General features: G+C 41.8%; 1 protein-coding gene across 2 annotated transcripts in view; it reads left to right on the top strand.

The window, feature by feature from the left end:
- Positions 1 to 14407, top strand: part of LOC117820705 (rho GTPase-activating protein 20-like) — a 99213-nt gene that overhangs the window by 74889 nt on the left and 9917 nt on the right. For both annotated transcript variants that reach the window (XM_034694586.1, XM_034694587.1), the window contains 4 exons: positions 5802 to 5992; positions 6931 to 7095; positions 9290 to 9399; positions 9822 to 10011. In XM_034694586.1, coding sequence (XP_034550477.1) covers positions 5802 to 5992; positions 6931 to 7095; positions 9290 to 9399; positions 9822 to 10011 — 656 coding nt within the window. The remainder of the gene's footprint in view (positions 1 to 5801; positions 5993 to 6930; positions 7096 to 9289; positions 9400 to 9821; positions 10012 to 14407) is intronic.

The following is a 14407-nucleotide window of genomic DNA, read 5'->3' as shown; positions in this document are numbered from 1 at the left end:
ACAGCTAAGGTCGACATAGGTGAAGGAAGAAAAACAACAGGGTGTGAAAGATAGAGAAAGATGAAAAGAGAAGATGAGAAAAATGAGGACAAGGAGAAAGAAAAACAAGTGGACAAAGAGGAGTAATGGGGATACAGGGAGCAGGATGGAAAAAGAAGGGGGCTGAGGTTAAGAGGAGAGAAGTGTATGTTTTCCAGTCAAGGAGGCTTCACTTTGCCAACCACAGTCGTCTCCTCAGATTCCTTTGCCTCAAGCAAAACAGCGTCTTACATAACTCCATACCAACCCCGTCGCCATGTCGGCCTAATCGTACACGCCCAGCCCGAGAGCTAACGAGCTGTGTATTTATGGAGCTGCAGCCCCGGCAGAAGCCCCTTTGTGGGCAATTATTTTCAAACAAACCCGCAGGCAATACGGTTTCCAACATTAGACATAACAGACTAATTGGAACATATTTCTCCCGGAGCTTTTCCAGACTCACTGCAGCGGCGTACCTCGTGTGCTCCTGAGATCGATTTTGAGGTCACTAATTTCAGGCAGATTGAAACAGCTTGTTGTTAATGTTATGATACATGAATCAGTTTTGGTACTGGAATATTTCTTTCTTTTTTTAACCTTATTTAAAAAAAAGTTCAGCAAAACCAAAGCTTAAAAACATCCTGTGCTATCCTCTCACATGATGGTGATTTGCTTTCTGGCGCCCAAACCTTTCTTGGTGTAGAGCAGGACAGTCACAGACATATACCATGAAACAGCCTGGATATGTACCCCAGAGATTCATCCTATGGAGCTGACTGCACTGAAAATTATCTGGACTATGACTTTGGACTGATATAGTGCCTTTCAAGAAACCCAAGGTCGCTTCACATGGTCAGGTAAGGGGTCTGGGGGTTAGGTGGGGATAAGGCCTTGAGGAAAAGGTGCGTTTTGACTGCTTTCTTAAAACTGTCCAGGGTTGGGGTGCTGTGGATTTCGGGAGGATGAGAGTTCCACAGAGTAGGTGCTGCCACACTGAATGCTCTGTCCCCAAAAAGTCTGCAGCTTAGTCCCAGGGATGGAGAGGAGACTCAGGTCCAAAGACCGTACGTTCTGGGATGGAGTGTGTTAGTGGAGGAGGTCAGCCAGGTATTGGGGGGTAAGGGCATGCAGGGATTTGTAGGTGAGGAGGAAGGGTTTATAGGTGATGCAGTACTTAATATAACCTGTGCTAAAGTGCCTTAAACCTGCCTGCAGGGGGACGTCTCTACTGCTTACAAAAGATGTTTAATTGCAAGAAGGATTACCAAAAATGTTGACCCTACTTCTGCTTTCCTAGCTGCCTCATAAAGGATAGAGGAGTGTTTCCAACTTCTCATCCAAATCTGGTCATCCCTGGCTCAAATAAAACTAAAAACTAGAACAAGATGGCGACGGCAAAATGCAAAACTTCCAAACTTCAGGTTTCAAAACATCGATCCACAAACCGCCTCTTTGTTTACAGGCTATAATTTGCACAACAGTGACTTCTAACAACCCTATTTTGTCAAGAAGAAGTCTTTCTTTGAGTTTTTTATGTGTGCAGAAACATCAGGAAGAAGTTTACTTACTAACTTCTTCTTATTTCATCCAGATATTACCAATCAGATCCTTTTAAGACCGCTACAACATGGTCCAGATAACTTGCTGTTATGTTACCAGCCAAACAAACCGTGTCCAGTCTTGTGTTTTATTACGCACACGGAGAAACGTTTAAGCAGCACCTGTTTTGTAACACCAACAGATGATTACAGCAGGATGACAGACGTCGCCCACCCAGTCGACAGGTTGTCTGTCTCTGCTCTCTCTCTCTCTCTCTCTCTATCTCCGCCTCGCTCCAAACTCTCCCCCGACTAGAAAACAGTTATGATGTAACGCCTGATGGGTCGTGTTTTTGTCAATGATGCCGAGGCCTGGCTGAGAAGTGCCAGAGCAACCCAGTAATTATGTTACTGCTGAACTCTGTTCCAGAGAGTATTCAGGCATGACGCCACGGCACGTCGTTAAACGATGAATTCTGTGTGAGGTATGCCGCATATTTTTGTGGGTTCATTTGAGCTTCTGAGTTCCTCCACCCACTGGAAGAATCTTGGGTTCGTCAGGAGAGTTACACCCTCGGATACAAATCACAGTAACATGATTAAGGAGGTGTTTTTATGATACCTTTATTTGTGCATTCTTTTTAGCAACACTTTAAAAACACATCAAATTGTCACATTCAAGACCCTGAAATATTCCTCACCCAAATAACTGATTAATTGAAGTACACACAGAGCTTTGAGTCCCTTTCTTGTTATTTTAGCACCAAACTAAACTTCTGTATTCAGCTGCATTAGTGTCATACCTCTACCTCACACACCTGCAGACAACTCGACATTAAAACACTCCCAACCCACTACTCTTATAGCAATGCAATTCAAGACATTTTAGGAGCTTGCAGTCAACATAGCCTGCAAGAAAGTTTTCAACCATAGACTGTATAAAATCATAAACGTAGCCTCAGTGACGTCACCCATCGGTTTCTGAAGAGGCATTATGAAGCCCAACGATGGCCGCCGCCATGTTGGAAATGCTGACTCAATCTGACTTTAAGCCAACCTGTTAACGGGCAAAGAGGTGGAGCCAAAGTGGGTCTAAAACCTCATGGAAAATAGCAACATGCCAACCTGTCAGTCCATGTAGCCACGCCCATAATTATGCAAATATATGCTAAACTCTTGGCCTCAGTAAAATCAAAGTGGATGAGTCATTATTTTAGTGATGAAATGAGCCATTCAGCCTAAAACTGTCTTCTGCAGCAGGCTGTAAACATGTTTATGTCTGCTGTGAGTGTGAATATTTTAACACGGGTGTTAACAGGGATTCCTTGGAGCCTGCTTGAAGTAGACACTCAAGGAAGTGCCATTTTCTGCACTCCCTCACTGGCTTCACTTTTCCACACTAAGGTTGCAGCCTGGTTGTATTTAGTTTGTCTTAAAGAGAAGGAGACTTCTGCTTGAATTTGTCTCTTAGTTAGTGGTTTCAAACCTAACAACTGTTGTCAGACAAACGAGCAGCATCAGCAAAGAAGAGCAGAACTGAAACATGATTACTTGAAACTGCTGTATGCTCTGCAGTCTTTGTAGTCTACGTTACCTGAGCTGTTTTTGTAGATCAATCCCTGGGTAAAAACCTCCTAAATGATGAGGAGTCATTACCTCACCTAGCTCACAGGCCATCTGACGTCCAGTACCAGAGGAATAATCCCTTCTTGAAAGTTTAAAGATGCTGTTTAAAGTGTTCCTACATGTTTCACATCCTGCACCCTTTGTTTGGGAGTAGAAGTGAGCTCTTAAAAACTACATGCACATACAAATTAGCCAGCAGGAGAGCACAAAAGTTAACCCTGGATTACTTTTTTATTTCCTTCAACACTTTGAATCACCTTATTTGATCTTTGCATACTTTTCAGCTCCTGGTTCAAACCTTGAGAACAATAAACACAGAGAAGTCATCTTGGGACTTCGTTTGTGAAGTCACTTAAGGTTTTCTTGACTGTTTAATGTCACGTCCTTTCTGAGGAAGCAGCCAAACACTGATCAAATATCAACATAGATTTAAAGTGAATCCGAGTCCATCAGCTGAGACATTTCCAATTCACAGTTTCCAGTCTTATGCAACAACAGATATTTGTATTAGATCTCACAGGTCACAGGTTTTCAGTGAGAAGCTTTGAATCAAGTTCCCTCCTGTTGTTTTGTTTCCCTCAGCTGAAGTCACTCATGCATAGACATCAATCTAAATGGAACAATGTTTGCTGTACATTCTCGTTATAATTCACTCGGATGCACACTCGCTATGCAGTTTCATAACCGCAGCATCATGCAGCGCTGTTATGTCACAGAGAACGCGTCTGTGCTGTGAAGACACACCTGCAGACAGACATACACAGGTAGACATTGTGACTTGGTACCACTGAGCAAACTAACAAGGAACGCAGTCACGGGCTGTCAGAGACGCACAAAGACCCTTACATGCATAAGGTTTTTAAACACAAAAGCACACATAGATAAACACAGACACCTTCAGACGCATGCAGACCTCAAATGGTGATGTGGAGCATGAGGGCATGTCTGCATATGTTCCCTCAAACTCTGCAGCTCTCTGTTGCTGTCTTTCTGTTTAACATGGCCTCAAAGTTGAGTCATTTTAAAGCCTCAGTCTGACTTTTAATCAGTTATGTATTATTATTTTGTATCCCTAATATTTATTTTGTCCTCACCAAACTTAAAACTGATTTTATTTATGGATTTGCGGTGTTGTTTTTTTTGCATGTAGTTAGTTTTTGGGTAGGGTTGTGGTGGAAGGAAGTGGAAGGTCACAGTATACTGTGGACCAAGGTACCAAAATAAATACATAAAGAAATAAAGAAGTAGAGAAATAAAGAGGTAAATAAATAACTAACTAAATAAATAACAAACTAAATAAATAAATAAATAGATAAATAAAGAAAAATAAAGAAATAAAGAAAGAAATGAATAACTAAATAAATAAATAAGAGGTAAATTAATTAATTAATTAATTAATTAATTAATTAATTAATTAATTAATTAATTAATACATTTATAAATAAATAAATAGATAAATGAATAAATAAATAAATAAATAGATAAATAAATAAATAAATAAATAGATAAATAAATAAATAAAAAATGAATAACTAACTAACTAACTAAATAAATAAATAGATAAATACATAAAGAAATAAGGAAGTAGAGAAATAAATAAATAAATAGATAGATAAATAAATAAATAAATAGATAAATAAATAAATAAAAAATGAATAACTAACTAACTAACTAAATAAATAAATAGATAAATACATAAAGAAATAAGGAAGTATTGAAATTAAGAGGTAAATAAATAAATAAATAAATTAATTAATTAATTAATTAATAGAGAAAGAAGGAAAGAAAGAAAAAAATGAATAACTAAATAATTAAATAAATAGATAAATACATAAAGAAATAAGGAAGTAGAGAAATAAATAAATAAATAAATAAATAAATAAATACATAGAAAGAAGGAAAAGAAAGGGAAAAGTAAAGAAGAAAGAAAAAGGAAAATAAAATATACTAAAGTAGTTTCTGGGTGTGAAAACTTCAAGTAAACATTTTTGCATTTAAGGGATCTTAATAGTTACAGCTCAAAAAACATATGAAAAAGCTTTGAAGGTGGATTATTGTTCACAAATTATTTAAAGACATTTATTTTTAATGCAAACAGTAAGACCACATTTCAATTAAAGCTGCAATTATGAATATATAACCCACTTAAATGTGCAAAAAGCTGTCTTAATTTTCTTTCTAACTGAGAACATTTGCTTTTTCAGTTCAAATCAAATATTTAAAATCTTGTCGATGTTATGACAGCAATACTAGTTTCCTTAAGAGTGTGAAAAGAGGTTTTAGACACCCTGATGTGGTATCATGAAGTGTCTCAGTGAGAAATCAGGTTAAATCCTCCCCTAGTGTTGAAAAACTCCAACATCTGGGACTTTTCAGGCTAATTTCTCAATAATTCACAACCCACATTGTTTGAAAATTTAACCCAGAACACCCAAAAGCTAGATATTACCAAACAATAACATTGGCTGCACTTCTGCTATTTTCTGGAATCAAGCCATGAAGTAAAGCTGGGCGCGAATGCTCTCAAGTGACTCCAACTTGCATCACATAAACAACAAGCATTTAAAAACATCTGAAACCACAGCTCACTTCCTCCTCCTCTGTCTCTCTCCCCCACAGAGCCCGGTCAGCAGAAGACCTTCAAGAGAAAGAGATCTCTGATCAACTGGCCTTTCTGGAAAGGCTCCAACACACAGCTGGACGGCCTGGCCCTGTCCCCGACCTCGCTCTCCCCCACTCAGGGACGGCTGTTCGGACGACCCCTGAGCTCCGTGTCTTCTCCGGAGCACGGCCTGCCCAAGCCTGTCATGGTGAGCTGAGCAGGGGTCACGTAGGCCAGCGGGAGGGGGTCAGGAGGACTCTGTCTGGAAGGGTTGGAGGATTATTTACAGTGTATTTGGGGAGAGAGGGATGTAGCTGTATTGGAAAGTAGATCAAGTTTTAGACGATAGATCTTTTGGAGCTTTAACTCTTTACTTTTCTTGAAGTGAAAGAAAACCCTGTGAGTCAGATAAAGGGTTAAATTCCAATAAATAGAAGGATAATAAGCATGCTGGGACTGCTTGAGAAGTGAAACCCCAATCTGCTGAGCAAGCAATCTGTCGCCACCACATTTAAAAAGAGTGTTTCCTCTCTGCTAACATGCTGTCCCAAAGAAACCTTTTATGGTAACCCTTGATTAAAAACATTTATCAGATATTTTTAGTGACTTTTTCATTCATTTTGACATTTTAACTGGCTTTTAAAGTCTGCACACATATCAGCTTATTCTCAGAATTTTAAAAACAAGTTGCTGTGCTCTCAAATGAAATCTCTTTTTCTTTGTAAACAATGAAACGTTTATGAGTCAGCCTGATCATGATTGTGATAGATTCTTCTAACTCACCAAATAAATCTCTGATTCTCAGAAATGATGAATCAGGAATTAAACAAACAAACCACAGGGACTGGAAAAGCTACATTTATTTAATCTCTGTCCTTTCCTTTGGTTTCAACATCTCTGGACTTCAATGATTTATGAGCAGCTAAGTCCTTTAGTGTCAAACATTAAAAGCTTTAGCTGCAAACATGTTGAGTTTAGAGGTTTTACTTCTGCCAGCATAGAACGTTCCTTTTTAGTGAACTTGCAACACAACAGACTTTTATCTTCCCACTTGAGCGTGACGTAGAGTTAAAAGGCGCCTGTGTGAATTCAGAATATTTGAAGAACTCTCCTGTAGCTGACCTTTCTTCTCCGTGCGCCCTGCAGGACATGCTGGTGTTCCTGTACCTGGAGGGCCCGTACACCAGGGGCGTCTTCAGGCGCTCAGCGGGGGCCAAAGCCTGCAGGGAGCTCCGGGACCGGCTGGACAGCGGGACCGAGGACCCAGAGATCACACACCAGTCTGTGTTCGTTATTGCCGCTGTCCTCAAGGTAACACACACACACACACACACACTTAACTCTTCCTCTCTCTGCTAGTTTGAAACCAGACGACACAGAGCAGGAGTGTCTGATGTGCGTCCAAAGTCACATAAGTCCAGACAGGATAATCTGTCTGCGCTCAGCCAGGCAGGCTGCCAGTCACACACACAAGGTGCGGCATTGTTCAGCATCCAGACCAAACAGCCACCACAGTGTGGGCCATCCAGGGAGCCGCTGAGGTGGCTCTCCAGTTTAATACAGAGCTGATTCATCTCCGCTCTCTGTAATGGTTTACCTGTTTCCTGCACAATAGACAATGATGGTGACTCACCTGAGACTGAGAAATGTGTTGTTGAGCCATCCGTCCTTTGACAGGAGATTTATTGATGTCACTTAAAATAACAATGAAAGTGTCCTTGAGACAAAAACATTTAAAGGAAACTCTCATTTGAAAGAAATGTAAGATATTCAGTTCTTTAGTGTCTTTGCCATCGTCTCCTCTTTGTCTCTTCAGACAATTTTAACACTGCAATATTTTACTTTTGACCTTCTTTCTACCTTGATTGCTATGTCTGTTTGTTCCTCAAGTTGTTTCATGCTCATCCTTGTTCATCTGGCGCTCTGAGAACTTCTGAAGATCTATTTAAATCTTTTGAATCTTTTGTGTCGTGCAGTTTTTGTTGCAGGTTTTAAGAACAAAATAAACAAGCCATCAAGAAAGAGAATACAGAATGAAAAAGACCCTAGATATAGCTTCTAAGTCAGGGTGTCAAACATAAGGCCCGCCAGAGGTTCAAATCCGGCCCATGGATGACTTCCCAGAGTGAAAAAATGAAGAAGACATAAACTGCAAATTTTCAATAAAAGTACCCGCTATTTCAGATTTGTCCTTTGGGGATTGCATACAATCATAGTGCTGATGGAGCGCACCTGAACAACACTCTGGGAGAATATTTGCAGTTTGCATAATCTGGTGGAAATTCCTAGACTTTTTAGAGCACTTCAAGATCCAATCAACACTCAAGTTTTCATATATGTAAACTTGTAGCAGCAGGAGTGGTGGATCCAACTTTTTCAAAAAAAGGAGCCACATATCGTGCGCCTGCTTCATAGGTGCGCTCTGTCACTACCAAGCGGCAACCTCCGGTCTAAAAATATGAGTCAATGCGGAAGTGTTAAAAGCTGCAGTTCATCGAGGATCCGCTTGAGGCTGGCTCCGGAAGTACCGGAAGTCACATACACATGAATGGGGAAAAGACGATCTTTGCAGCATTAATAAACATGTTTACAGCCTGGTACAAAGATGAGTGTAGTCTGAATAGCTAATTTCTCGATGTCCTCTCACTGTGAGGGGGGTGAATTTTTTTCTAATTCGGCAATTTCGAAGATATTGAGATTACCAGTCTTCCAATGAGAGGCACAGCTGCCTGCGGGAACACTGCAGCTGTTGGCTAGGAGGCTCAAAGCCCGCCTCTTTACGTCACACTGGCTCGACAGAAGCAATATGGCTGCCGCAGCCGATTGGTCTCAAAACAGCTCTTCAGAAACAGATGGGTGACGTCACGGATACTACGTCCATATTTTTTACAGTCTATGGTCACTACTAGCACTAGCACTACACCCCTGCATGCAACACTGTCCAGCAAGCAAACCGTTCATGCTGGAGCAAGGGGGGTCCATAATAGTCAACTTTACCTTCTTCTCTATTATAATCTATCTGTTCTTTTGCTGTTAACATTACACTCTGTGCGCAGGTGACTGAGAAACCTGAGTGCTTGGTGTGTTTGCAGCAGGTTTCAGTGCTTAAAGAGTAAAATATTCGGCCCCACTATGAGACTCATCATGGAGAGAAATACAACATGAAATGTGAACATTTTCAGAATGTACTTGTACTTTTTTGCAATAAAACAAAGGGAACATTTAGAGTTGTCTTTCTCTATAGGTTAGTATGTTATGATTTTACTGGTCCGGCCCACTTGAGATCAAAGTGGGATGCATGTGGCCCCTGAATTGAAATGAGTTTGACACCCCTGTTCTCAGTAAAAGACGTCAGGGTTATGTGAGCAGCTTCAGTGCTTTGCCATTGTGTTTTTTGAATCCAGTATTATGTCTGTTTTTTTCAGATGTAAAAGATTAACCCAGATCTTGATCACTGAGCTTAAAATGTCTCCTCTGTTTTGTTTTGTTTTGTTTTGGCGAACAGGACTTTCTGCGAAACATCCCGGGCAGCATCCTGAGCTCTGATCTGTACGAGCAGTGGATGGATGTGATGGAAGGAGACGGAGGGGACGAGAGGACGCAAGCTGTCCTGAGGTAGGAAAACAAAATCATAAGCCCCAATTAGAAACAACATCATGATGGTGTAAATTTGAAACAAATTGTGCAATGTGTTATTTGATGTCGCAGACACAATCAGGTCATACAGATGTTAGTTTTGCAGATGTGGGCACATTGAAGGAAAGATGATGAGTGTACTTTGGGTGGTTGGACGCCTCACTGTGACTTTTTGTTGGATTTTCCTTAAATTCAAAACTGTTTATGTCTCAGGAGGAAAAGAGAAAGAGTTAGAGAAATGTTTCAGCGCCAGGAGAAACAAACTGAGTCCCTTTATTAGGAAAATAAAAAATCAACATGACGACACACAAACACAAACGCAATCCCAGAACAAGCTGCAGGCTTGTTTCATGAAGATGTAGGTTTACCTGACAGTCTGTCAATCATCCTCTCTCCGTCAGGCTGCTCCACCTCCTGCCTCCAGAGAACCTGATTCTGCTGCGTCATGTGGTCTCCGTGCTGCACTGTATCCAAGGCAATGCACACGACAACCAGATGAATGCCTTCAACCTGTCAGTGTGCATCGCCCCCAGCATGCTTTGGGCTCCAGCGCCGACTACCCCAGAGATGGAGGGGGAGGGCACCAAGAAGGTGAGAGGGAACGAGTTGATTTAAATCTGTCATTTGGCAGATGATTGAATGAAACAGACGAGCTCTATTGAAGAAATACCAGCGTGTGTGTGTGTGTGTGTGTGTGTGTGTGTGTGTGTGTGTGTGTGTGTGTGCATGCATACAAGTTCACAAGCACACTCCATCTCTGTCAGTCTTGAAAACCATTCGTCAGCAGCTTTAAAGTTTCCCTGCAGATAAGAGCGGCTTTGACCTCCAAGCAGGAGCTGACCCACTAACACACAGCTGCAACACCTCAACCTCTCTCTCTCTCCCTCTCTCTCTCTCTCTCTCTCTCTCTCTCTCTCTCTCTCTCTCTCTCTCTCTCTCTCTCTCTCTCTCTCTCTCTCTCTCTCGCACACGCTCAGTCACATTCACATGTCATCACTGATGATCACTCATAAGCTAAAATCACAACTCTCTTACACTTGGCTGAGCCTGAAATCCCCGCGCTTAGAGCAAGACTTGACAGGAAAGAGGAGAGCGTCACAGTTTCACGCTGAAGCACACAGGAAAACATATTTCACATTTACAGCTTAGAGGATTAGGTCGCCTTTACTGGAATAGATATAATTATAAAAAATATGCAGTGGTGATATTTATGCAGGCAGATGTGGTTTTATTTAATCACAGCTTTTTAAAGCAGTTTAAGTGTTGCGTACAAGTTTTACTGAAAGGTCTGTTGAAGTGATTGTAAACTTCGGTCCAAGTGGTTTCAAGTTGGGATTGATGTTTTCCAATAAAATCTGTTTTTATATTGAAGTATATTTTTTCCCTTGGCTCATACATAAAGCGAGGTTTCCTCGAAGCAACAAACTGGATGTGGCAAAAGCGTGGCAGATGTTAACTCGGGTGAAAGTTTGAAGCAGGAGAAAAGATGGAAAGACAAAAGCCTTCCTATTGGTCGTCTTCTTCATGATGGTGACCTTGCTTAAAGCTGCTGTTGGTAGTCAGATTTAGATACACTTTTTGTTATGCTGGTTAAAATGATCTTTATGTCCTGATGGCAATCAATACATAATGTGATCTTAAAAAAGAGTGAAAAAAAGCTGCTATCTACAGCCGGAGTAAACCTGGGAAAACACCAACCAATCCCTGCCATCAGGAGCCAAATTATGAAACCAATCAAATCTTGTCCTGCCGTTCTGCCCGCCTCCTGCAAAGCGTACATTTCATGTTTGTTTGTGTTTTTAACTTTCACTATGAGAATGTTTTGGTGTTTTCTTACCAATGAGTGAGACATGAGTTGATGTAGTGCAGAACACAAACGATGTGCTGAGGACCGGTTTGGAATCAGTCACGATGGTCGCGAATAAGTTGCAGCCTGATAGTTTGAACCACACTGCACACGACCTACTAATCACTTATAATCGTAACAAAAGTTATCTCAGGGCTGTCTTCTAGAGAGGTGTAGTCGTACTCCTTGTGCCCTTATTGATAAAGCCTCGACATGAACAGACCAAGAAAAAGAAACAATAATAATAATAATAATACATTTTATTTATAACGCACTTTTCATTTCCAGAAATCTCAAAGTGCTACAGGCACACAGTAAAAACAAACTTTTAAAAGCAGTACTTAAAATCAGTTAAAAGCCTCTTTAAAGAGGAAGGTCTTTAAATGTTTTTTAAAAGCATCCACAGTCTGTGGGGTTCTGAGGTGGCTGGGCAGGGAATTCCACAGACGTGGTGCAGCAGCACAAAAGGCCCGATCTCCCATGGTCCGGAGCTTGGTTCTGGGAGGGTGGAGGAGGTTCTGATGTGGAGTGCGTGAGTTCCGGGTTGGGGTTTGCTGGGTGAGGAGTTCTTTTAGGTAGAGTGGGGCGTTTCCATAGATGCACTGATGGGTGATGAGTGCGATTTTGTAGTTGATTCTTGCGGTGACGGGAAGCCAGTGAAGTGTGCGGAGTACTGGGGTGATGTGTTCGTGTTTTCTGACTCTGAGTAGGATCCTGGCTGCGGTGTTCTGAATTAGTTGGAGTTTGTGGAGATTTTTGATGGGGGTCCCGATGAGGAGGGCATTGCAGTAATCGAGCCTGGAGGAGAAACAACTTCCTCTTAACAGGAAACATCTCTCAGTGTCAGTGAGAAGAGTTCTGGTTGGTTTGTTTAGTTACCTCCTTTCAAATACTTCAGACAAAGTCATTTTTATTTTGTCAACTTGAAACTAACCTCAGTGGTCTGGTCAGGTGTCTTCCCTCCTCATATGTTGGTCAGCCACGCTAACCTGGACTGACTTCATTTCCCAGCAGCAGCCGCAGAGGAAGCCCCCCTCGCCCACCACACGATGCATTCACTGAGACGTGGAGAATACAAAGCTCTCTGATTTGAGGTCTATTTGGAAAGTCACAGCAGTCGACTTAAACACACAATCTCTGTGGGTGGCTGCCCAGCGTATCTTTTCAGATACATGTGTGTGTACGTGTGTGTGTGTGTGTGTGTGTGTGTGTGTGTGTGTGTGTGTGTGTGTGTGTGTGTGTGAGGTTCATTGAGAAAACATGCAAAGAATTTCCTTCAGAATCCCAAGGCTAAGTGTGTTTTATCTGAAAATTGTGTCGCTGAAACACCCCCCTCCCCTCATCTGTCCCTCTTCTCACACACACACACACACGTCGGCACAAATACCCCCGCAAGTTCCCAAATATCTCCAATGCAAATACCCCCCCCCCTGATAACACTTTCCCCCTCACACACGGCTTGTTTGTGTGCGCAGGCCGCCCTTTTTCTGGGAAAAAAAAAGCTTCAAAAAATAACAAAAGGGAGATTTCGACATTTCCCTCCTTGCGGTCGGAGCCGGGGGCCAACTTAAACCGGCGTGGGCCTCCGACCGCGTAATGGCTAGTTTCCAACTCTGTTATAAGACACGTGAGTGCTCCGCTTCAGCCAAATTCAGTCCAGTCTCTCTGCGCCTCGCTCCTCTGGTGTAGTATATAATTTAGATATTTTTGGCTGAACATACTGCAGCTCTGTGGGAGTGTCTGAGGTAAAAGCAGCTTAAGTGTGTCTCACTTCAGACAGAGACAGAGAGACAAATCATTCAAAACAACTTTGTTTTTCTCCTGGGCTTGCTTTTTGAAATGCGGACTTGATGCTTTATCTGTTTTGTTTGGTTTTTTATCATCAGTGTTTTATCCACACTGCCTGAATCTATTAAAAACACAGCTGGATTTATGTGTTGACCCACTAACACACAGCTGTATCATACTCTATAGCACACACACTCATGCAAATGTGTAGAGTGTGTATTCTCTCCATGCATCCTGCAGCGGTAGAAAGTTAACTGCAAGCATTTTCATGAACGACAGGTCGATGTTTTTGCAGTGGAAAGAGAGTTTAGAAAAACATCCTACTGACATTAAGAAGGAGAAGCTGCTCTGAGCGGGCTGCTGATGGAGTGGTTAGTCACCTGGTGCCCACAGGCTCTCTGTAACAGTGCTCTGCATCACGTAGCAACTCTCTCTGAGTGACAGGAGGAATGCAGCATGAGTGATAGGAGGAGGCGCAGGTAGGGAGAGAATGGCAGGTGAGATAAGAGCGAATGAAGAGAGGGAAACTGTAGAGAAGAGAGGAGGGAAGGAGGAAAGGCAGAGGTCAAAGGGCTGTGTCAGGGAGAGGCAACCACATCTGTGCAGTATCTTTACTTAACTTTGATCAGACACTCCTTTTTAGTGAGGGATTTTCCTTTTAAATCTGCATTAAATATCAACAAGAACTGATCATTCTTGTAAGTCTAAAACTGGATCTAGTACTTCATCTCTGCAGGATTTGTCTGAAGAGCTTAAATCCAGTGTTTGGGTGAGACACCGTGAATAGGCTGCATTTCAGTAACCCGTATTTCGACCCTTTATTTTTCCTGGAAAAGATTAGTTTGTTTTATCACATGTAGGTCAAATGCAGCCCAACACAAATACTACACTGTCCTGCTACATAGGGTCACTTCTGCAGGATGAGAGCCGGCATGCTTTGTGTGTTTTTTTCTACGGCCAGTCTGACCCATAATCCTCTGAGCAACAGAAGATTTATCATGATGACGAGTGGCCGAGAGAGTGCAGACAGATGACGGTGCAATGATGGACACCAGTGTAAGAACAAGGGCAGAGCTGACAGATGTTGGTGTGTGTGTGTCCGAGGCCAAGTAGTGTTTCTATGTTATGCAAACTGCATGCTCTGTATGTTTCTGAGGGAAGCAGCAGATCATAATGTGCAAAATCAAAGGATGCAATTTGAAATAAAGGAATAGAGATCAGTGTTTCCATTTGTGCAAGTTTGCACAGTTGAAAACCTTCAGTTCAACCCAGTTTAAACTCAAGAATTAGAACGTTTGACCTTTGATTCACCACATGTGCATTAATTTCCTCCAATGTTTGCAGAGTGATTCG

The sequence above is a fragment of the Notolabrus celidotus genome, chromosome 10 (assembly GCF_009762535.1).
Source record: "Notolabrus celidotus isolate fNotCel1 chromosome 10, fNotCel1.pri, whole genome shotgun sequence".
In the NCBI taxonomy this organism is placed as follows: domain Eukaryota; kingdom Metazoa; phylum Chordata; class Actinopteri; order Labriformes; family Labridae; genus Notolabrus; species Notolabrus celidotus.
This window is presented reverse-complemented; position numbering and strand designations above follow the sequence as displayed.